The sequence below is a fragment of the Ochlerotatus camptorhynchus genome, unplaced genomic scaffold (genome assembly GCF_037179485.1).
Source record: "Ochlerotatus camptorhynchus isolate MF236.1 unplaced genomic scaffold, CSIRO-AGI_Acam_v1.1 ptg000406l, whole genome shotgun sequence".
Taxonomy (NCBI): Eukaryota; Metazoa; Arthropoda; class Insecta; order Diptera; family Culicidae; genus Ochlerotatus; species Ochlerotatus camptorhynchus.
Genome location: NW_027040892.1, coordinates 3,867,321 through 3,893,242, shown reverse-complemented (window position 1 = coordinate 3,893,242; position 25,922 = coordinate 3,867,321). Strand labels below are relative to the sequence as shown.

Here is a 25,922-nt window from a genome sequence, read left to right as displayed (position 1 = left end):
GGTGGTTGTTAACATAGTGAGAAATTCAGTAATCTGATAAAGCCCAATATGGTGGTCAATCCCAAGATGGCCACCAAAAAATACCAATCTGAATGAAAGCCCTATCCTTCCTCTTCATAATAAAATATTGTTTGCAGGTGGGTTCCATGTGAAATTTCAAAGATTTGACATGATAGATAGGTCAAGAATTACAAGAAATTCAACTTTTTTGAAAACCGTAAGGCTCCTTGACAAACGATGCATCCATTAAATTGAGCTAAGGAAAGTGGTAATCTAATTTTTTCATTAGTTTTGACCAATCAATCTTGATTGGTGGACTCAGGGTCGAGCTTGATTGGTTGGAATTTCAAGATCATATGTCAATGGTGGCCTGGTTTCAACGAGAATAATTTCAGTGATTAAAAAAACCGTAAAATTTGAAATGGTTTGCTCCCCTGGTAGACAAGTTCAGGGAAAAATTGATCAAAATGATTTATTCTATTCACATCATATCAATGCGAAATTTATTATCGCAAAAGTATTTTTTATTTCCATTGGCGTTTACGTTGACTCTGAAACTCTTTACTCCTAAAAGTAGTAAATACCGTAAAACGGGGTAACATTGATAGTTTTTTAAAGTATTTTTTTTTCTTTGGTTTGTTTTCCGTCGATCTTGTTTTCCGTGCTGAGCACCAATGCTACTGACGCTAGGGAGGCAGCTCCCACACCTGGACCCTATCTATCGACCCATCAACTTATAAACCGGGGACCAACGGCTTGATCAGAGATGTTATGCCTCAGAACATCCCGGCGGCGCCGACTGGGATTGAACCCAGGCCTGCTGGGGTGAGAAGTTATCACGCTTACCACTACACCACCGGCGCCGTTTTTTTTTTTTTTTTTAAGTATATTCGAAATATTTTTTACAGCATTGAATGTTTTTCAAATTTTATATTTTTAAAACAAATACTGAGGATCCAAGAGTTAATTCGTTAGTAATATGTTGAACGAAAATTAAAGCATTTGCACTATTTTTTTAGTCTTGTGACCGAACTTCAGTATTTTGATTTGGGGTTATTTGATAATGCTCGATGAATGTAGAAAAAAATGAGTGAAATTCAAACAATTAAGTTCTTTAAATATAAAACTTTGAATGAGTATATAATCAGAAAACTTCATAAGCAATAAGAATACAACATTGAATTTGTGATGGCTGTATCGGAAATACATTTCATAAGTGATGGTTTGAGTGCTTTTTCAAAAAAGCAAGAAATACGAAAATGGTTTTTTAATATTTTTGTAAAATATGTAACACATACTATATAAAAACTTTATACGATATCAACGGAAATACCCCAAGCTACAATATAAAACCAATGTTTCTTATTTGGAAAAAGCACAGTGAGTAAATTTATTCTTTAAATTATACTATCAAAGTTTTACGGTAGTAAAAACCCATAAGCAAACGTCAGTCTGCGTACGAATCCTGCGAACTTTATACTATTCTTTCACTCCACCGAAAAATCCCGTAAGAAACTGTAAATCTTTGCTAGAAGCGATGAGTGTTCGGCGCTGCAGCCAACGCTTATCATTGAACAGCATATAACCGTGGCTGTTAAAGAAACTGTTGGGCTTTCATTATTTCCTTAGCAGTGGTTAGTAGTACTGACGCTCACGCAGTCGATAATGGTTCGAATCTCGTCGAACCCCATATGATATTTCTATCTTTTTTGACGCAGACTACGTCTTACGGGAAGGCACAGGGGGTAAATCAAAAATCGAAAATTGTGACCCTCACGAAGAGGTGTTAGGTTTTGAACGTTTATAACTTTGTCATTTCTAGATGATATTAAAATCCAAATAGGGTTTTTGATCTAATTTCCGTCGTACTAAGTAGAACCCATACTCTACCTCTCTTTTCTGAACGAGTTTAAACAATAAATTGAATATTTCTGTCGAAGATGACATCTAAATTTATTCACCTTTCCATACCGGTGGATTTGATTAAGAGTCACAAATTGTTGAGATATTGTTTAAAATCTAATACTGCTTCTTGATTCTAAATTCGTTCAACGAATTTCAATTCCGTCCTAACGCATTGAAACGCCATTAGATTTTCTTCGTCCTACGGATAAACGTAGAAGAAGGGGGATTCGCTAGGAGCGCTTCTTTAGTTTTGAGAACAATGAGCGTAAATATTCATACAATGCGCTCTTATAGGTTTTATGTTGTAGCTAATGAACTAACGCATCGGAACAAAACTATTATTGATTTGTAGACGGTGAAACCATTGATATTATTGATCATTTCTGATCGATAGAACGTAAATGGGCGATTACGACGAAGTAGCGCTCAACCCTACACCAATCGATATTGTTTTCATGAAAAAAAAAATTAAGAGGTTGTATCCAAGACTCGACCGTAGATTTGACGTAGGATTACGTGCTCGGTATCAATATTTGGCGACTATGTTAGGGAAACCACTTTTCAATCATCGGTGATAATTTTGATAACCATTTCCACAGTTGGACATTTGTGCAATTTTCAATAGTGACCTATTGAAAATTGATGAAGTATTCAATTAAGCAGCTTTAAAGAAAAATTACCAATCGATTGGCTTGTTTAGAAATAAAATCCATCCACTATTGACAGAGTTATAAGTGGTCAAAACCTGACCACTTTTGGTAGCATGGTTGATTTTGTTTTTTTTTCAATTGCATCCCCAATATGTTGCCGAGAGACGTAATCCTATGTCAAAATGTAAACTTTGCGGGAGACGATGTCATAACACTCGAAAGCAATTTTGTGAAATATAAAGTGAAACAAATCCTAGTTCTGCATTATGATTTTGTTTGATTGTATTTATTTGTAAAGTCGCAGAGAAATACCAGCTGGTGAATTGTTTTTTTTATGATAACTCCTTACTTGAAAACAGGCACAAACTCACAAACAGGCTGCTTTTTCATGGTATATAGAGTGGTAATTCAATAATCAATTATTTACCTCAACATTATGCCCCTAATTTTGCCTCATACATAAATTCAGCAATCGACTAAATTTTCAAAATCAACCAAAAATATCCATTATTACCGTCCCAATGACGCGTTCATCTGGATAAAATTTAAAAATAACAGATTTTTTGCGATGGGCCCAATCTTAGATCCACAGGCCAACATTAGAGCCAATTCCCCTACAAAAAATTCTTTAACCCATATTAAATTTCCTATGTAAGCGCCGATCGAAACAAACATTGTTACGTCACTACAAGGGTGATTGAGTAAAAAACGAATCAGCTTTCATGTTCCATCAGATGTCAGTGCTGTTGTTGGCGGTGGCATCGATCGGAAACTACACATAATTCACATTTTTCCAATAACTGTTCACAGAGGACAGTGCAGTGCAAAAATGTCTGGTACCTCTATATATGCATTAAGATTAACATGATAAGATGTTTTGTAGTGTCAGATAGGGTTAACTACCCCATTTCCGGCTTATTAGGCACAACCCGCACTTAGTCTTTCTTAATCTAGCGCAGTTAAGCACCAAAGGGAATGCTATTGTTACTGATGGCTACCAAATTTTACCTTTCTGTACGTACCGTAAGATTTGATATAGAGAAACAAATTGTTTAGTTATTGTTAAAAGTCTACACTGCTTCTTGACGCCAAACTCGGCCTACGGATTCTAAACTCGGCCTCACGCATTGAAACGCCAATGAATTCACTTCGGCCTATCTGATAAAGAAAAAAAAATGATTCGGTCGGAGAACTTCTTTTGTTTGTGGTAATTATGGGTGCAAACCTTCATATTACGCGTTCTCATTGACTTTATTTGGTAGCTTATTAACTAAATTATCGTACCAAACGCCTAATTGACTTGTTAACCCTGAAATCAATGATTTATTTGAAGTTTTCTGCTCGATAAATCGGCGATTAGACCGAAGTAGTTCTCTACCCTACTCTATTTTGTAATCTATGAAAGGAAATCCCAAATTGGGTGTCATAAAAAACATGGAAATTGAGAGATTGAGCTCGTGAGAACTAATTTTTTCACAAATTTGAATGTTTTTTTGCTTTCTGAGGATTGGTAGTAAAGCAGGTAAAAATGTATTTCCGGTAAACAGTATTTTCTGAGAAAACAAAACATTGTCCTTGACTAATTAATTTAACTTGTCGTTCACTTTTTTACCTGTATATGCACCTTAAGCGAATTAGAACAGAGTGCTGAGGATGGTACAAGAATTACGATCTCCATCTAGAGGCGAACGTTCCTTAATTAGATTTCAAAATTGCTGACTAGGTTTGTGCAGAAATGTAAACCAAACAATAAAGATAATTTAAAGTCGTCTCCGCTCATTTTCGCAACAGACGCTCGCTCCAAGACGGTTTTATGACAGGTGGGCAGGAACTCACAGTCTCCCAGTGTTGGTGAGTTCTTTGCCGTTAATGTTCACGAAAAGTTCACTATTTTGCTATACAGAAATTCAAAACAAAAAAATTTATCTGCGGATTTGGACAGTTTTTGACCTGTTTCATACTACCGGAAGGTGTATGCTGGTCACAAATGCCGTGCCAAACTGATTTCCTACTCAATTAATCAATCTTTGATGTGAAATTCGCTAATAAACACGAGGAGCATTTCTTATAGCAAACATGCCATAACAAAATGGGCATGGTTCATTTAAGTAAACAAACTAACACTTTTTCCGACTGTGGCACCCGTGGCACCTCTCTTACTCGCCTGGCGCTCGCTCAAGGTATCAGCAGTAAGCAATAGTTCACCAGCTGGAAAAATCTGGAATTTTTCTCTCTCTATACCGTCGTGTAGAAAAACATCCTCGCAGTGGAAGCCGTGATGAGTGGATCACCTTGACAACTAGCGGTGGGGTGGAAGGAGATTCACCTCTGCAACGAGCTGTTTTTGTATTAATTCGCACCTATCATCACGATGTCATCAGATCTGACTGACGATTTTCTACGTATCGTCAGTTTCATGGAATACTGTCACAAGTCGATTTTTTTATTTTATTTTTGAGAATTTGATGGCAAATAACGGCAAATAGTGTAAAGTTTCATCCTACGAAAACCCATTTTTAAATTCCTGAAAAATCGAATTTTATAGCTAGATATACTGCCTATAATTGCATATCAGTCCCTGTTTGCGAGCAACAAGAAAAACAGCGGATGCAGCCAATTAAAACGCACTGACAGGGATTTAGATACTCCACCGTGCTACCAATCGGTTGAGTGTGGTGGCTAGTGGTAGTGAACCGATTCGCCGCGGGCCCAGGCGAGTAAGAGAGGTGCCACAGTCGGAAAAAGTGTTAGTTTGTTTACTTAAATGAACCATGCCCATTTTGTTATGGCAAGTTTGCTATAAGAAATGCTCCTCGTGTTTGTTAGCGAAATTCACATCAAAGATTGATTAATTGAGTAAGAAATCAGTTTGGCACGGCATTTGTGACCAGCATACACCTTCCGGTCGTACGAAACAGGTCAAAAACAGTCCAAATCCGCTGATGAAAATTTTTGTTTTGAATTTCTGTATGGCAAAATAGTGAACTTCTCGTGAACATTAACGGCAAAGAACTCACCAACACTGGGAGACCGTGAGTTCCTGCCCACCTGTCATTTCCCATCTTGGCCGCGGGCACTCACTTCTACAAACGAACTGCACGGAGAATGAGAGAGTTTCTCGTAGAAGAATGTGGGAAGTAGGATTAAGCGATATAAATGTAAATATAGGAAATATGTAAGTTAGTCACAAAAGTACACCGTCGCGAGTAGCCGACCGGGGTCGAACCCTGTACGAAATTATTGTTTAGTTTAAGTTCAATAAATGTAGTGTTTTTGCAATAAATTGTATTTTGTGTAAAAATTGGTGTAGTGTTCTGTATGCGGTAAAGGAAGGTCTACGGATGACAAAAGGATTTGGAAAGGATACGGATTCTACAAGGAAGGAAGGAAAGGGTACGTTCACCGGGCAAGTAGAAGTCAACAACAATCGGTCGGGACGGTTCCCGACATAAATTGTCGTCCAGGTCCTGCACGGATGTATACTGGTCTGAAGAAATCGACACCAGTCTTGGAAAACGGTCTTGAAACTGTAACTCTAGCAGCCGGTAACTCACAAATTTGCTGCTGGATCATCGACGGTCTCGCTTGGGAACACCGTTGGCACTGACGAACGACCTTCCGCGCAAGATTTCTACCACCTAGTGACGAATACCGTTGCCGAACCGTACCCAAAAGTAGTTGGGGCCCAGCTTGAAGATGTTTATGGTGATAAAGGCGTAAAACTAATTCCGTGAATGGATGTCTAGCCGATAAAACCATCGGGTGTTTCGTCTGTTGTGATTCCGCGGAGTGCGCTAGTCTACCACCAACTCGCAAGGGAGAATTTTGACGAACGGGAGAGGCTGATGACAGATGCTTGATCTCCTCCGAGAATGATTCCGCTTGCACTTTCCGGATGATCGCACATTCGGCTAGGTTCAGCCCGCTAGCGAATAGAAAACCTGTCCGTCTTGGTTCTTCTGTACACCGTAAGTTGTCCATGAAGCGTAGCCAGTAAGTCGTCGTTCTAACTCTTCTTCTGGTGGGTTTCCAGCTCCTTTCGGCCATTCTTCAGGAGGAACCTCTAACCAGGTGGGCCCATGCCACCATAAGTCGTTCTCGAGAATATCTTTCGGAGCGATTCGGCGTGAAATTAAGTCAGCGGGATTGGTGCTTCCCGAAACATGTCTCCAATTGTTTCCCTCTGTCAGCGCTTGAATTTTGGCGACCCTTTTCGCCACGAAAGTGGTCCACGTTCCTGGAGAAGAACGAATCCAGTGAAGAACTTAGGTTGAGTCCGACCAGAAGTGAACGCTTCCGTCTGCCTTCAGAGATTCCGCTATCTTTTCCCAAAGCTGAGCCGCTAGAAGAGCACCACATAGCTCCAACCGTGGTAGTGATTGTACCTTGAGAGGTGCTACCTTTGATTTCGAGGTCAGAAGGTGCACCGAAACCGAACCATCTTGTCGTTCACTCCGAACGTAGATTGTCGCACCGTAAGCAAGAATTGATGCATCTGAGAAGCAGTGGTATTGCACGGACACCGCTCTTGGTGCTATGACACACCGTTGTATGCGAAGCATGTTCAGTGCAGGAATTTGCTTGTGAAATGCTCCTTTGCATGAATATTTTCGCTGCTGTGATCGTCGCACCGAGCAGTCCCAGTGGATCAAACAATCTCGCAATGAAGCAGAGCACTTGTCGCTTCGTTAGTATCTGGTCATCCGTTAGTGGTGGTATCGTGAACGAGAACTTGAAACAGTCCACGTTGGGAAGCCAGGTCAAAACCCAATGTTTTCACCTCTGCATCCTGGTCCCAGTCGATCCCATTAGAATCCGGTAGCGCCAAATTCTCCTTTGGAATGTGCGGGAACAGCGGGCCAGTTGGAGGCCCATTTTCGCAACTTGAATCCTCCACTGTTCATCATTGCGTCGATTTGTCGCCTCAATTCGACCGCAGATTCGACGTCGTCCGCTCCAGAAATAACGTCGTCCATATACACGTCCTCTTCTACTGCTGGTGCAGCCAAGGGAAACTGCTCTCGTTCGTCATTTTCCAGCTGTTTCAACGTACGAGTCGCCCGATACGGTGCTGATTTGGTGCCATATGTCACCGTCAGCAGTTCATACGCTACAACGCTTCCATCGGTTCCCAACCAAAGAACACATTGAAGAGGAGTGTCGATCAAGTTCGTCCAAATCTGGAAAATGGAAAATCATAGTAATTTTATTGATCACTAGCTGAGTGTGCTCGGCCTTGCTCGGAATTCAATTTCAGCTTGAGTTTATGAGCAAATTAAAAAAGAGCATGTTATATTGTACGTAGCCCCCTTTCCTCTCTTATCTAAGGGGCTACTCACATTTGCTTGCTTAGTTCTCGAATTATGCAGAAATTTCTGTTTCATTTGTATGGGAGCCCCCCTTTACAGAGAGGAAAGGGGTCTCAAACTATCATAATAACCTTTTCCTGCCCCAAAAACCTCTGCATACAAATTTTCACGCCGATCGGTTCAGTAGTTTCCGAGTCTATAAGGGTCAGACAGACAAACAAACAGACAGACAGAAATTCATTTTTCTATACAGGGTGTTCAGTTCCTTAGTGCAAATATTTTAAGGGGTGATAGAAGATCATATTTTAAGTAAAAAAAAAATGTTCTACGCATATGATCAAATCTCAAAGATTACTGAGTTATTGAACTTTTTTTATGTTTTGGTCTATGCTTGCCATAAAATGGCTCTTACTAAAAATTATGCCATTTAGCACAAAACTCTTGCCTTCATTGAACAGCTTGGTCAATTTCCTACTTAAAAGTGTCATTTCTAATTTAAGTAAGCTGCATTTAAACAAATTTTAGGGATAAACGAGTCTAAAACTTGTGTTTTGACGCGGAAACTACTGAACCGATCGGCGTGAAAATTTGTATGCAGAGGTTTTTGGGGTAGGGAAAGGTTCTGATGATGGTTCGAGACTCCTCCCCATACAAATAAAACAGAAATTTCTGCATAAATCGAGGACTAATCAAGCAAATGGAACCAAATTTGGCATGTGGTGGTATAAAGAGATTGTTATAGGGGGTAGTCCCTTAGATAAGAGGTGGGGAGGGGGGTTTCATTCAATATATAATGCTTTTTTTAATCGGCGCATAAACTCAAGCTTATATTGAATCACGAGCAAGGCCGGGCACACTCAGCTTGTATGATATAAAAATGTGTAGTCTACGACATCATGTTCTTAATTTTCTTATAGAAATTTCATTCAAACATAGTTTTGGTGTAGATTCCATAGATTGAGAGATGAAAATCAGAAAAGAGGCCGTTATAGCTCAAATTAATAAGACAACAGAGCCAATAAAAGTTTCAATTAGATTGACAGAACATAGTTGCATTGCTTTTCAATGACGACCGCAACGGAGACGAACCAGCCCAGGGCTGAAAGTCTCCTTAATAAAGATATAAAAAAAATGACGATCGATTTCATTGATAGATGATATTTTTAGAAATATGAATCCTCAGTAGACGTGTTCTTTTTATCAAAGGCAAGTGTCACTCGAGCCATAACAGCAGTTAAAAAAAACATTTTTGCACTATGGGAAATGTATCTAATGTTGGCCTATGGATCTAAGATTGGGCCCATCGCTAAAAATCTGCTATTTATCAATTTTATCTAGATGAACGCGTCATTGGGACGTTATTAATGGATATTTTTGGTTGCTATTGAAAATTTAGGCCGACATGACCTGCATTTCCCCTATTTACATATATCATCAAAATTATTACCTTCCTTTTCCACACATCACACACACATCTGTGTGATGGGCATCTACCATCGCTACAGGTGGTCCGTAGGGCAATTTTTAGTAGGCCTTTATTGCCACTACCGACGCTAATTGAAGGGATTTCATAGAAGTTTCGCAAAAATTGTGGAAGCTCAGTGATTTTAGTAGAAGCTCTGGGAAATTGATAGAATCTCAGCATACTTAAAACTTAAGGGTTTGATTAGATAACTTACTGGTAGTTTTGGGAACTTTCTTTCGTCCGAGGTTTTGGTTTTGGTTCTAGATTTTTCCTCAAGTTTGGTGAAAGTCAAGTATGATATTAGATTAATAGGAAAACAAAAATGATGGTGCTTAGAAAATGTTAACGGAAATTTTTGAAATTAACAATAATTTGAAGAAGCAAGGTCCCTTTAGTAGATGCTCAAGCAACAATAGCAATATTGTTGTGTGGCAAATGCTACCTTTGCCACCTGTAGAGTACAGTGCTGCTCATTGTCTTCTTCTTCTTCTTCGCATTTCAAGCTTATTGCTTATCGCATATATTAGCCTATTGCGTGCTCTCAACTTAGTGTTCTAGATGCACTTCCACAGTTATTAATTGAGAGCTTTCGATGCCTGTACCATTTCTGCATTAGTATAATTGTGTGGCAAGTCCAATCATACTTCTATGCCCAGGGAAGTCGAGAAATTTTCCTACCCGAAAAATTCCTAGACCGGACCGGGAATTGAACCCAGCCACCTCCAGCATGGTCTTGCTTTGTAGCTGCGCCTTTACCGACTGAGCTAAGAGAGGCCCCTAAACCCCTAAGTATTTTGGTATGGTCTGCAGCAAATCATATTGAAGTCCTTTGTTAGATTCTTTTTTATAGCGTGCATTAAATTGTGATAGGAAAATTCAAATATTCTTACATAATTTTAGAAATGAATTGGTTGATTTAAAATTTGAAAGTTTAGCTCACTATTCTTTTGCAAATATTAAAATATATGTTTTTCGTAAACTTAAAAATATAACAAAAATAAATTTAAAAAGAAATTTAACTTCTAATTCCATTAAAACGATTATTCATTAAAAATTTAAAGTCAACTGCTCAAGTGAGACATCGTCCCTCTCTGAAGCACTGCCACAATCCATCTGCAGAAACCAAATCTCCCAATCTCACCCGGCAATAAAAGGATGCCATCTCTCGGACTGTTAATCTTATTACTCGCTCGTTCGGTGCCCTGGAAGCGTTTCATCCGATGATTACATTTCATCGTCTGTCGTCGTTCGTCGAAACCTTGCAACAGAGTCGTCGTCATCTTCCCAGCGCTGTCTATTTGCACAATTTATCATTTTATTAATCTTTAATTACTTTTCCATTGCCATTTTCTGCGCCTGGGCATCTTTTTCCGGCCGGAGCAATGTTGCGATGGTTCCTCTGTTGACTCTCAGCCGTCGCAGGAGATTTAGAAGTAGTGAATGCAGTGCTCTTTTTGCTGCTAACTTTCTGAAGATATCCCAAGACCAAGAACCAGAGTTGCTCGTCAGGAGGATGAATGAAAGTGAGAAAGCTGCAGCAGTGCTGACGGTGGCGGATGTTATCACAGTTTCATTAGTCACAATGACTCTTCGGTATTATACGCTTTCATCGCCCTCGTTCGCCAAAGAGCACCATAGAGAGAGAGAGAGAGAGAGAGAGTGACGCAAGGGTCAGGAAGGGCTGGTGAAGGGTTGACAGTCCCACCACAGTGATTCATTTTACGGGGGTCTTTTTTCTTCCATTTTCCATCCCCAAGTCTTTGGAGTTCTTATGTGGGGATGGGAATGACGATGGTGTTTCTAGTCTTTCGGGGCAACGAGTTGGACGACTTTGGCTCTATCATTCTTTTTCATCACCCAACGACCGATAGACGGACGACCGTGCGCTCCACTGAGTCACTTTAGCTTTGATTTAGTGACAGTGGCGTGTCTCGCTCTTCATTCATCGCAGTTTTATTTTCCACTCACTGCTGGCTGGCTATGAGCTCCTGGCTGAGTGGTGGTTTTAGGTAAGAACTCCTACCAGTACGTCGAAGTTTTGCAAAAGCAATAGCAGATAGAGAATACTGATTTGAAGAAGGGAATTGAAAACACTCTACTACGGTTGGCGGAAAATGGCGCACAGAGCAGCTAATCTAATTTGAACAGTTTGTCACGCTCCGAGGATGAATGGCTTTCCGGGAGGTAATAATTTGCACCTTCCCCCCCCCCCCCCCGGGGGTAGAAGAAGAAAATAACGTTGGCGGAATTAGTTTGGTAAACATGTGAATCGGATCTATGCTTCCTCTATTTCACAACGTTCTGAAGGAACCAATGGTTTGAGTTGAAAAAACACCACTGCATATAAAAAGAATAATTTTGTCACGGTTATGTTTCACCGGGTAGCTTTGATAGTAAAATGTAATGATTGAATTTACTCCCAACACTATTTACAAATTGGAAACATTGATTCCATTTTGTAGCATTCCCTTTGATATCGAATAGAGTTTTTGTATATTATGTTTAACATATATTCTTAATATCTGAAAAAAACAATTTTCTTGTTTTTCGTCTGATTAAAAAGGCATTCATTCAATCACTTATTAAACGTATTCCAGATATAGCCATCACAAATTCAATGAAGTCTACAAACATCTTTTGAACCTCTTACGATGAATAGATTACACTCAATACAATACAGATTAAATCCAAAACTAGCCTTCATAACATTCAAAACTGTACGAGATTCGTTTGGGCTGCAAAATGTTAAATGGTAGCCATTTCCAAGTATCCAACATAACACCAAATCAGCATCATTCACACCCAATCTAATTATCGAACTGTCTCATCTCTTTTCATGAACTTCCGGAAACGGTCAAACAACAACAACAACAACCATAATGCTCCACCATTCGGAACGGATTCAATCTGGTAAATCGACACGGTCATTTACAACATCGTTAATGCCTTCGCCGAATCATTTGATGCTGCTTCTGCTGTCCAACTGTCTGCCTAACAAACATCAACGCCTCCATCGCGTCTACGAAATGATGATAACACCCTGCGCTCACCCACGACAATCGATATCGATAAAATCTCCGACCCCGATGTCGATCGAATGAACTTCACGGGTCGTCATCATCGTCAATTCGCTATAAAAATAAAACAATGGCGCAAAAAAAAAAATATCATCCCTCTCACTCTAGATGAACGAAACATATCAACATCCGGGCAGCTGGGAGGACACGATTCTAGTGCCAACATTAACCCGCTCCGATCCGACGCATTTTATTATGTCACATGTGATAAAAGGATTATCGCCTAACTCGGTCTACGAGGTGATGATTCAGGCGCGGAACGCCCATGGCTGGAATGAGGTAAGACACACTCTCGCTTCATCTCGCATTATTTTGCATTCGCATGGGAGGGGGTGGATGTGTTTGTTTCTTTTCCAGAAGAGTCATGCATGAAAGGGGTGGGGTATTCTTGATTAGCGTATCTATAGGCAGACTTTTGCTCATTTGGGATGGAGAGAAATGTTCCATCTGCTCTGCTGCTGCTCGTATCCTGCAGGCTCTAATTATGATGGATTGTTGCTTGTCGTTTGTTGACGGTGGAAGTGTGCCAATTCACACGATCCAGTGAGACATGGATTTGATTAGAATCCCTCATAGTGTGAGATTGAGAGAGTGCACTGTTATGACTGTCATTCGGCTTTTTGCCGGTATGGGGGTGATTCGTAGATGACAGTCATACTGAGTTGTTGTTTAGAAAGATGTGTCGAAATGGGTCGATGCACGGGCAGCATTCATCGTAATTGGGATTCAAGGTAGGGTGTAGAAGATTAAGAATTGACGGAATTCCTTGTTCAATTAGGATTTGGAATTGCAATCCTTACTTACAATTGTATATTTATCTCCAGACAGATGCTAAATGATATAAGTGTTTAAAACTTCCCATTTCCGTTCACGCTTATCTCACAAACTTGTCCTGTTATCCCAATCCTATAATCAATACCTCAAATTCCTGATCAAAAATACGAATTTTAGTCAAAAACTCTCAGTGCACTGTTTTATTACCACCACCGTTTCGATCCAGGGGTTGTGATCTTCATCATGTGGTCCATACCTCTCATGGCAAAGTCACGAGTTTAAATATCATCTACGGACAAGTCACAAATGAGTGTCCACAACAAAACAAAAATCCCTGAAGAAGCTCAAGACTAAAACGTTGGACGTAAAACATCGTAGAATTTTGATTTAACCAAAGACAAACATACATAACACATTGAATATTTCTCGCTGTAAAACATCGTCGCTAAACATCCGCCATCTGTTGAGTACACTGTGGTGGATAGTACGCTGAACAGATGGCGGTAGTGTGTAAACGTCAAACTAAAGGGAAATGGCTATGCGCGCCACAGGTGGCGCTACCACCAACTATGATCCTTTTAAGTTGACCGTTAAAGGCTTGTTCGATGAACAACTTGTGAGTGTTATGTCTGCTTGTCTATGATTTAACGTTAATCTAAAAATCAAATACCGGAAAAGTTGCTGTTGGACCGCATCTGCCTACCTCGAGAAATGATGTTTGAAAAATTCTTTCAGCATTGGCCCTCACGGATCCCTTCTGCAGTTATTAAGAACTGTGTTGGAATCGGGAATCTTTCCCGAAGCCTGGTTGGATTGTTTTGTATTCCCTGTTTTCAAAAAAGGTAATAAGCAGTCCAACTACCATGGCAACGCTGCTTTATGCGCAGTCTCAAAACTTTTTGAACTATTGGTGCTAGATTATTTAAAACACACTAGCTCCAGCTACATCACGTTCGCGACCGAACAACACGGATTTCTGCCGAAGAGGTCGACCGCTACAAATCTCAATCAATATACTTCATCAATCTTTTTTTTTGGCATCACTGCTGCTACATCGATGGTTATTGTTGTTACTTATTTTCACGTTTTTTTGTGTATTTATTTCCAACGTAACTTACATTCGTGACCTTTTTTTGTCGGTGTCTCTGTTGTAAAAATTTGTGTCGAAGAAACGTTGTGTAGAGAGAAGTGATATTCGTGATTGTGATTGTGGTGAATACTTATACATCCTACCACACCACCTCGATCAATTTTTTTTGAACCGAAGTGCCATCTGCTGAACAATTTCAGAAACTACCCTTCGGGCGCATTCCATAACTAGGCTACTTAAACCACCGGCCAAAAAAAATCAAATATGGCTTGCAAAAAGTGCCAGAAGACCGTTTCCGAATTGGAACGCATTTTTTGTCGTGGGTTCTGTGGTGACGTTTTTCACGTCATCTGTGCCAAGGTCGAGCTGAAGCTTCTTGACCAGCTGGGAATGCATGCGAAAAACGTGTTTTGGATGTGCGACCACTGTGCTGAGCTTTTTTTTTTCAATGACCATTTCCGTAACATCATCAGTCGTGACGATGTACACAGCTATGTGCAGTGTTGGAAAAGTTCGCGATATTTCACGAAGCTCACCAAGGGAAAAGTTCACGAGTCATAGTGAGTTTCCGCAAACTTTTCCATCACTAGCTATGTCATACCAGAAGCAGTCGGTTCGATGAAGGCAGATATCGGAAAGTTGAATTCGGCAGTGGCGGCCTTAGCGGCCAAAGTGGATTCGAAGCTTCCATCTGCTTCAACATTGTCTTAGCCTGAATCCGAACGGCTCAACTCAGCTCGTAATACACCGAAGCGTCGCCGGACCTCAATTAGCTCGAACGAGAAGCCCATTCTCAGCGGCACGAAGCCGCCAACTGAATCGATCCGAAGTGTCAACCAAAATGCGGATAAGGTGTGGGTGTATCTAGCCGCGTTTCACCCTAGCACGACGAACGATGACATTACGGCACTCGTTCGTGAGTGTTTGGCACTGGATCTCAGTGATAAACCAATGGTGGCCAGGCTGGTATCTAGAGGAAGAGACCCATCCACGCTGAACTTCGTATCCTTCAAGATTGGCGTCAAAAAGGAACTGCGTGACTTGGCACTTTCTTGTGATTCGTGACCTGAGAGTATCCAGTTTCTTGAATTTAAAGACTCGCGAACCTTGCAAATCACAAAATTGACTAATGCTGCCCTTATGGAGTGACGGCGATATCAGGAGTTAAGCGATTCAAGGAGTAATGATATCGATGACGAGGTCTTTCAGACTGCACTTCCAGAAATACAACCGAGACGCACCAACCCAGTCCGGCATATCGCAGCCTCCGTTCATCACAGCCGTCTCGGCCCTGCGGTTGGTGGTGGAAAGGGAATCTTCCACCATGCTTGCACAGGCAAGTATTAATGTGATTCCAGTTTTACGTTGTGTGATGAGTTTCCCCGCACCCAGGTTATCACGGGCCATGGTGAAGTGAATCCTATGGTTACTAAACTTCAGACGAATAGACGTATGATAGGACTTCTCAACCGGGATGCAGAGTCAAAAGCATTTTGGAAGCCCTCGGTTCCTCTAACTCAGTCGTGCCGATCCCAGCCAGCGTTCATCAATGTAGTTCCGGCCTTGAGCTTAGATGTGGATCGGGGGTCTTCCAGCTTGCTATGTCAGGCAAGTATAAACACGTTTTTGAACTTTCGCTGCCTGATGTCGGTTCAAATTTCAGCACTCTGGATGTCGCCGATCGTGGAAACGTTTCGTTAACACCTGTTACTTGGAACCCGGAACGCGCCGTAGAAAGCATTGTGGAAGCCCCAAATCCATTCGAACCAGTCCTGCCGTCTGCCGCCTACGATATTCATAGTCGTTCCGGGCCTGTGGTTGCATGTGGAGAAGGGGTCTTCCAACCCACTCCCTATGGCGAGTATCCGCATGGTAATGTTAATGTTCGTTCGGTGCCTGATGTTTCCGTGATTTCCAGGAATAACGTCCAACCTCGTGCTACCATATGTCATAAATAAGACGTTATTATTTATTCCCAGAACATCGGTGGAATGAATTCTGGTGTTAACGACTACCGCTTAGCTGTATTGGACCGTTGCTATCATGTCATCATTCTAACCGAGACTTGGCTCGATTCTCGAACGCTCTCCAGCCAGGCGTTTGGACGCGAGTATGAAGTCTTTCGCTGCGACCGAAATCCTAAAAACAGTCGGAAATCTAATGGAGGTGGTGTTCTTGTGGCAGTCCGTTCCGGTTTGAAGACGAGAGCTTAAGAGAATGACGTGTGGGACTGTGTGGAACAAGCATGGGTTGCCGTTGAACTGAGTGATCGCACACTTGTTGTTCTGGGTGACTTCAATCTAGCTGGTGTTTCGTGGAAACCGTCTCACAGTGGCTTTCACTATCCAGACCCTGTACACTCTGTATTTCATACAGGATCAGTTAGCCTTCTGGATAGCTACAGTGCAGCAACGCTATCTCAAATCAATGACGTAGTTAACGATAAAAATCGAAGCTTAGACCTCTGTTTCGTTAGCGCTCAGGACACTGCTCCAGTTATCTCCACGGCACCTTCTTCACTAGTAAAGCAAGTTCCTCATCATCCTCCTTTGGTTGTAACTGTCCAAGATAGTCACGTTCGGGATTTTGAAGACATTTCCACAAACGTGTCATACGATTTTCGGAAAGCTCATCAAGTAGTGTCATCAATGTACTGTCTAGCATAGACTGGGGAAGCGCCTCCTGGACCCTGATGACGTTGAAACCGCTGCGCAAACGTCACACCTTCCTTGGCAGACGAGCCAATTGCGAAAGTTGAAATCGACCAAGCGAGCAGCACTAAGGAAATTCATCAAGTATCGTACGCTGTCGCTGAAACATCATTACGTTAGGCTCAATCATGAGTTCAAGCGAGTTAGCCATCAATGCTATTCGCGATATCAACGTTGGATTTAGAGAAAACTCAAGTCATACCCGAAGTCCGTTAACGAGCATCGCAAAGAGTCTGGCCTACCATCGTCAATGATGTTCAACGGAGAAGTTTCTTCCACCTCTCAGGAGAACTGTCGCTTGTTTTCAGACATGTTTTCCAGCGTATTCTCTGATGAGATATTAACCGAAGACCACGTTACCCTAGCGCCTAGTAATGTACCACTCTCCGGTCAAGCGTTGGCTGCAATTGACATGAAGACCCGATGGTGTCCCATTAGTATTTCTGAAGAAGCATATAGCCAGCTTGCTGACACCGTTGCAGCATCTATTCCGCATGTCCATCTCGAGTGGTATATTTCCATCTTGTTGGAAATTTGCACATATGTTTCCTGTTCACAAAAAGGGAAACAAACGGAACGTGGATAATTACCGTGGAATCACATCGTTGAGCTCAGTTTCGAAGTTAAATATTCGAGTTAGTCATCATGGAGCCCCTGCTCTCTCATTGTAAGCAGTATCTAAGTAGTGATCAACACGGCTTCGTTTCCGGTCGTTCTACTAGCACTAATCTACTTTGTCTGACATCGTATGTCACGGAAAGCATGACAGAACGGGCTCAAACAGACGTAATTTACACCGACTTGTCGGCTGCATTCGATAAACTGAACCATGCAATTGCGATTGCTAGGTAAGATAGACTCGGGGTAAATGGCAACCTCCTGCGATGGTTTCGCTCTTATCTCAGTGATCGCCAGCTGATGGTAACCGTTGGTGAATGTCAGTCTGCTACTTACCCAGCCACATCAGGGATACCTCAAGGAAGTCAACTAGGCCCGTTGATTTTCCTGTTGTACTTTCACGACGTGAATCTGGTCCTAGAAAGCCCTCGTCTATCGTATTCAGATGATCTTAAAATCTATATCCGGATCCGTTCTATCGATGACTGTCACTTCATCCAATGCCAGCTCGAAGCGTTTGCTAACTGGTGCAACTTGAACCGAATGGAGGTCATCCCCGCGAAGTGTTCAGTTATCACCTTCTTTCGCAAGAAGGAACCGATCATGTTCAATTATGTACTTAAGGAAACAACTATAAGCTGTGTCAACCACGTAAAAGACCTGGGAGTTATTCTGGATTCCCAGTTAACGTCTAAGCAACACATTTCGTTCATTGTCTACAAGGCGTCAAGATCTTTGGGATTCATTTTCAGGATTGCCAAGAATTTTTCCGATGTACATTGTCTCAAACCGCTATACTGCGATCCACCCTGGAATATTGCTCTGCAGTATGGAACCTAAGCTATAACAATGGTGCTGAAAGAGTAGAGTCCGTTCAGCGTCGATTTTTTCGATTTGCTCTGAGGAAGCTGCCTTGGAGAAACCCTTTTCGTCTACCCAGTTATGAAAGTCGATGTCAACTGATTAATCTGGAGCTTCTACGTACTCGGAGAGACACTTCGCGGGCCCTGCTCATCGCGGATAGTTTACAGGGTAGAGTTGATTGTTCTACAATCCTGGAGAAGATCAACGTGAACGTGCAACCCCGAGCGCTGCGAAATAACGCTATGTTAAGATTGCCTCAGCATCGCACTAACTACAGCATGAACGGTGCTAAAGACGGCCTGCAACGTGTGTTCAATCCTGTTTCTTCAGTGTTCAATTTCAACCTGACACTAGAGATGTTACGCCGGCGCTTTTCCCGTATTTTCTCTGACGCAGTAAACCGTTGAATGACCATGTGTATTGTGTATTTTAGTAAGCTGGACTATGTATTTTAATGTTATTCACTTAAACATCATTGGGGCTACACTCAGCCTGTTGATGTAAACTAATAAATTAAATTAAAATCATACGCGAGATGGAAAGAGGTCATCAAGTGGATGCTATCTACTAGAGCGACTTGGCTTTCACGGTTTCCTTCTTGATTGGCTTCGCCCATACCTCACCGGTCTACAGATGTCAGTGAAGATAAGAGATCATATTTCTCAACCGTTCGCTGTTCCTTATGGTGTACCTCAAGGCAGTCATCTGGGACCGTTCATATTTTAATCGTAACGATCACTTTTATATCCGTTGCCTGAAGCTGTCCTATTCTGACGATTTCAAACTATACTTTGTCATCAAAGATCGAAGAGATGCATTGTTTCTTCAGCAGCAGTTGGACGTTTTTGCTGTTTGGTGTGATAGGAACAGGATGGTATTAAATGCTTCTAAATGTACCATTATAGCGTTCTCCAGGAAAAAATCACCTTTCGGTTAAGCATATAACTGATACTTGATTCACTTGACTCACAACTCACCTTCAAGGAGTATGAGGCTTATGTTGCCGTTAAGACCTCTACTAAGCTTGGTTTCATAAAGGGTGTCCACGATGAAATTGCCACACTATGAAATTGCTCTAACTTTTTAACCGTTGGGTAGAATTTAATGAAAATTTGGGTGGATTTAGTTCATAGTGCATTATTTACATCCTGCAAGTTTTAAAGTCCTGTGATCAAAACTCGCGGAAATGGAGTCGAAAGAACAGCTCGTGCGTGATAAAATCTTGCGCATTCATCACGAGAACAAGGATCTCTCGCATCGTTCCATCGCTAAAACGTTGGGAATAGCGAATTCCACGGTGTCGCGAGTGATTAAGCGGTTCGAGGAACGGTTGACCACCGATCGGAAGCCCAGAAGTGAAGGAAAAAGTATTCCGTACAACACCAAAAATCACAACCGCGTAGTTGGGGCCTTCAACCGAAATCCGAACGCCTCCGTTAGGGATGTGGCTAAGAAGCTGCACCGAAGCCGAAGTTTTGTCCAGAAGGCCAAAACTAAGGCTGGGCTTCGAACGTTCAAGGTACAAAAGGCCCCTAATCGCGACGAGAAGCAGAACAAGTCCGCCAAAACCCGTGCCAGGAAGTTGTACCTCAACATGCTGACGAAAGTTGAATGCTGCATCATGGACGACGAAACATATGTGAAGGCCGACTTCAAACAGATCCCCGGCAACCTGTTTTTCACGGCCAAGGAAAAGTTCAGCGTTCCGGAGCATGTCCGCACTCAGAAGATGTCCAAATTTGCGAAGAAATTCCTGGTTTGGCAAGCCATCTGCACGTGCGGGAAGCGGAGTGCACCTTTCGTGACCCAGGACACGATGAACGGACAGGTGTACATAAAAGAGTGCCTCCAGAAGCGGCTGCTTCCTCTCCTGAAGGCCCACAACGTCCCAACAATCTTCTGGCCGGATTTGGCCTCATGCCACTACTCCAAGGACGTGCTGAAGTGGTATGCGGACAATAAGGTCAATTTCGTGCCGAAAATGTTCAACCCTCCCAACACTCCGGAGCTCCGCCCCAAACGACCTAAGGTAGTGAAGGCAGTCGAGGAACTGAAGAAAGTATGGGTTTACATGCAAAAAACGGTTGATTCACAGGTTGTGCAGAATCTTATGGCCGGGGTTAAGGCCAAGGTGCGGGCATTTGCGTATGGACTGTAAATAAAATACGAGTAAAATGGTAAAATGAAGTTCAATAGTTATTTCTCAATCCCTGAAAATTTGATGGCAATCGGATGAAAACTCGAATTTTGCGAATTAATTTTGTGTGTGGCAATTTCATCGTGGACACCCTTTATCAACATTAATTCGGAGTTGTGTTCGGAATATGGACTCTGGAGACTAGGGTTCACCGGAAGATCCGGAACATCCGGAGAAGTGCTCAATTCATGAAACTGATCGTAGAGCTCCACGGTTTTTTAGAAACCACTCATAGACGTATTTTCACAATAAATTCGGAGTTGTGACCAGAAAGTTTATACTGGGGACCACGGGATGGTCCACTAAAAGATCCGGAACATTCGTAAAAGTGGTCGATTCATGAAACTGATCCTAGAGCTCCGTGTTTTTTTAGAAACCATTCATGGACATCTTAGCAAAATGAATGTTGGGCACAACAGGATGGTCCACTTATAGATCCGGAACATTCGTAAAAGTGGCCAATTCATTAAACTGATCGTAGAGCTCTACGGTTTTTTTTAAATAACTCATAAACGTATTATCACCACAGACAAACAGACATATCTCTTGTAAATTTTTTTCTTGAAAACATAGTATCTCAATACAAAGGACCTTAGTAACGACATCTCTCGGGCTTCTCGCGAAAATCAAGCTTGCTCGCTAACTCGCAACCAATATTGCATAAAAGTTCTATAGAATATATAGAAACGTCAAAGTGATCCGATGCCAGCGCTGCGGCGAGTAGTTCGCGAAACTGATAATATTCCAGTCAACCATTAAATGCGTGAACGAAGATACACAATGAAGAATTACGTCTGTTTGTCTGTGTTATCACAATAAATTCGGAATTTTGACCAGAACATTTATAATGGGGACCACGGGATGGTCCACTAAAAGATCTAGAACATCTGTAAAAGTGGTAAATTTATAAAATTGATCCTTGATTTTTTTTTATACCACTCATAAATTAATATGAATAATAACTCAATAAGACTGTATTCTTAAATGGCTTATTGATTCAATTTTAATGTGATGATTTTAAACTATAAACATTAAATATAGTCCCTCGTTAACTTGTAACTCAAAAGAAAGATTTCTTAGAAGTCAAAAGAAAGAAACCCAAGAATTTCAAGGAATAATATTCAAAAATTTCGTTAATAGCACCTAGAAGTTATTAAACACTTAAATACCACCTAGAAATCATCCATGATAATAAATTGAAAAATAATGTCTATAAGCAGTTCTAAAAAACCATAGAGTGGTGAAATCAGTTTTCTTGAACGATCCAGTTTAACGGATGTTCCGTTTATTCCGGAGGACCATCCAATGGACCCTGGGGTCCTTTTTCCAGTAGCAACTCCGAGTTCATTCTGAAGAGACGTCTATTATCTTTCAGAGGAGCGTCTATGATGTTCATGAGGAACATTCATGGTCTTCAGGGTTTATTTTTCGATCATAACTCCGAATTCATAATTATAAGACGTCTATAAGAGTTTTCGAATAATACGGAGTTGTTTTTTTTTTCTTGATTTGTTTTCCGTCGATCTTGTTCCGTACTGAGCATCAATGCTACCAACGCCGGTGAGGCAGCTCCCACACCTGGACCCTACCTATCGACCCATCAACTCATGAACCGGGGACCAATGGCTTTACTTCCCTTTCACGACCATCCACTGTACAAGTCCCAAAGTCGAATTTAGGAAGACAAAAATGTCAGTTCTAGGTATACATGAAGTGCCTTGGGGAAAGTTGCTTCATATTTTTGGCCGATCTTTTTCTTTTTATGTTAGTGAAATTAGGGTGGTCGACAAAATTGGTGAATTGGATTTACAAACTTTTTTTTCTTATAATTTGAGATAAACCAACGCAATGTTCTAAAAAGTTGCAAACAATCAATTCCAAGCATTTTTGTTAAAGACATCACATTTATATCTCTAATGGTTCATTTTTTTTTGAACAAGCTGGTTAGGGTGGCCTCTAAAAAACAGATTTAGTTGAATATTTTTTCATACGTTCTTTTCTCGTAAAAACTTTGTTTTGAACACATTTAGAACTCATGATTACGCATATTGATGACGCAGCCATGTTGCTATCTTTTTTTATTAGAAAGTTAATGGAGATATTCTTCCTTTTTTTTATTGTCAACATCTCTTAAAGGAGCAAACCTATTTCCAAACTTTTGATTTCTTTTGAAAGATCGTGTTTGTATTCATTTTTTAAGAGAAAAAAGTGAGAGCGATAAATTTAAAAGAGTCAAATTTTTTACCAAAAAGCAATAACTTTTCAAATAAAGGAAATAACAATTAAGTTGCTTCAGCAAAAATATGCGTCATAAAAAGTTTTTGAAGGATTTGAAACAAAGTTTCAACGAGAAATGAACTTATAAAGTGATATATAAAGAAGGCCGATTTTCTAGGGGCCACCCTAACCTGCATGCTTAAAATACTCATAGGTAATGAACCATAAGAGATATAAATTTGATGTCTTAAGCAATTGTTCAACAACTATTTCGAACACTGCATTGGTCTTTCTCAAACATTCAAAAACTTTGTATTTTCAATTCTCCAATTTTATGGACCACCCTAATTTCACTTATATTAAAAGATAGGCCAAAAAATACGAATAAACTTTCTACAACACACCATATAACTAAAAGTGATGGTTTGGGCGCAAATATTGTTGTCTTCCTAAATACGGCTTGGGGACCTTTGTGCACTGGTCCCCAGGGTAAAATTTCTGGTCAAAACTCCAAATTGATTCTGATAAGATGACAATGAGTGGTCACAACTCCGAGTTCATATTAATAAGATGTCAATGAATGGCTTTAAAAAACGTAGAATTCTAGGAATAGTTTCATGAATTGACCACTTTTACGGATGTTCCAAATTTTCCGGTGGACCATCCCGTGGTCAGCAGTGTCTATATTATGGTCACAACTTTGAATTAATTCTGATAAGACGGTCTATGAGTGGGTTTGAAAAAAAAAACGCGGAGATCTAAGATTAGTTTCATAAATTGACCACTTTTACGGATGTTTCAGATGTTTTAGTGGACCACCTCGTGGTTTTCAGTGACCAAATTCCGGTTATAACTTCATATTAATTATGATAAAACTTCTATGAGAGGTTTCGAAAAACCCGTGGATGTTGAGGATCAGTATCATGAATTTACCACTTTTACGGATGTTCCAGTGGACCATCGCGTGGTCTCCAGGGTCTATATTCCGGTCACAAGTTTGAATTTATTCGACAATTTTATTCGGTAATTTGTAGAGATAACTTTCTGATGTCTTTGATGAAATTGTTAAGCAGATAGTTGGCCACCTTTTGGGAAGAGTAAGTTTCCGGTAAGTCACAAGAAACATCCGGAACATCCGTAAAAGTGATCCATTCATGAAACTGATCCTAGTAGGCCTATTCTGCGCGATGTGTGAGGTGGAGTGACACGCTGTCACCGGTGAGGTGACAATTGTCAGCTCGAGTGAGGTGACTCTCCATTTGATTTGCATGGAGACTCACCTCATCCGAGGTAAAAATTGTCACTTCACCATCCTTACTGTCACTTCACCTCATTTTTGGTTACCAGGTGAATCTTTGTCATTGAAGAAAAAATGAATGAGATTTTGACGAAGGATTTTTTGAGGATCATGTCTATCAATCAATTGAGGATCAATTTTGTCAATATCGCACGATAGTCTTGTTTTCCTGCAATTATTTTTTTTTATGATGCGCACCGGTTCATTAAGCGAAAAAAAAAATACACAAAAAATTCAATCGTGTGTACACTCGAAAATTATATTTTATAGCACTACGTCATAGTTTTGCTACTATTACTAGCTACTATTGCGTTAAAGCTCATATTTTTTGAAAATGGTTTCCCAAATCTCATAGAATTATGATATAGAAATCTAAATCGGCAATTTCGTAGAGAACTATAGCATGAATATCAACTTAGTGTTCTATAAGATGCACTTCCACAGTTATTAATTGAGAGCTTTCGATGCCTGTACAATTTTTGCATTATTATAATTGTGTGGCAAGTCCAATCATACTTCTATGCCCAGGGAAGTCGAGAAATTTTCCTACCCGAAAAATTTTAGACCGGACCGGGAATCGAACCCAGCCACCTCCAGCATGGTCTTGCTTTGTAGCTGCGCCTGTACCGACTGAGCTAAGGGAGGCCCCAAAATTCCAATAATTTGGGCCCATACATAAATTCAGCAATCGACTAAATTCTCAACAGTGACCGAAAATATCCATTAGTACCGTCCCAATGACGCTTTCATCTAGATAAAATTGATTAACAGTAGATTTTTAGCGATGGGCCCAATCTTAGATACGTAGGCCAACATTAGAGCCATTTCCCATACATGACTTATTTCAGTGATAAAAAAGATCCTTCAAATTTTGGGAACGAAAGTGTGCTACTTGGTGGTTAAGTGCAGCAACTCTACTCAGTGGGTAGCTTTCTCAGTTTACTGTAACGTATACCAAACGTACACACTTAGATATAATGATTTTTACTTAAATTAAGTGTTCCCAAATTGAAACATAGGCATACTTGACAATAAGTGCTTTTGATTGGATTGTTCGATTAAATTCGCTCATCAGATTCTTATGTCATAAAAGCCGCTTGAATGTGTCGGTTTCGAAGCACCAAAATTTACAAGATTTTTTTCGTAGTGTGTATTTTTGGACGTCTTCTTCTGTCAGGGACATAAATCCACTGCGACTAGTAATTTAATATATTGTATTCTTTATCATACTCTACCTACAACAATTACCACCCTTACCGTGACACTTATTAGGCGTCGTAGAATTCTCTACATCTCTTTATTCAGTAAGTTTTTAACCAATGTCTCCATTTATCCCCACCAGTTTCAAGGATTAAGCCAGGACAGTACTCAATCGTTGGAGGTTATATCAATCCCATCTTAGAAACAGTGATTGATCTCAAATTGCTGCCTTAGAACGGCTACATCACTCATACAATGATCAATTACTTGTACTACCTATGAATGTGTGCAACTTGCAACATTGGTTAATGCGAATGTCACTACACTACAAACAAAATCGAACAGAAATCAGAAATCCAGTAAATTGAAAAAAAAAATTAAAATTGAATTTTGTTAAATAAATCATAACAGCAGGAAAAGCTGTGTGAAGCCCACTGCGTAATTAAAAGGATAACCAGAACCACCCAGACCGTGCAACGCCTCTTCCCGTCCCATATCTGCCGTAGTGTGAGCACTCACACGAGACATCATTCTTCGCTCATTCCCGT

At 40.7% G+C, this 25,922-nt stretch overlaps 1 protein-coding gene across 1 annotated transcript in view; it reads left to right on the top strand.

Moving 5' to 3' along the window:
• LOC135710936 (roundabout homolog 1-like) overlaps positions 1-25,922 on the top strand; it is a 376,781-nt gene that overhangs the window by 334,786 nt on the left and 16,073 nt on the right. Inside the window, exon 10 of the mRNA XM_065233660.1 lies at positions 12,515-12,685. Within this exon, the coding sequence (XP_065089732.1) occupies positions 12,515-12,685 (171 nt within the window). The remainder of the gene's footprint in view (positions 1-12,514; positions 12,686-25,922) is intronic.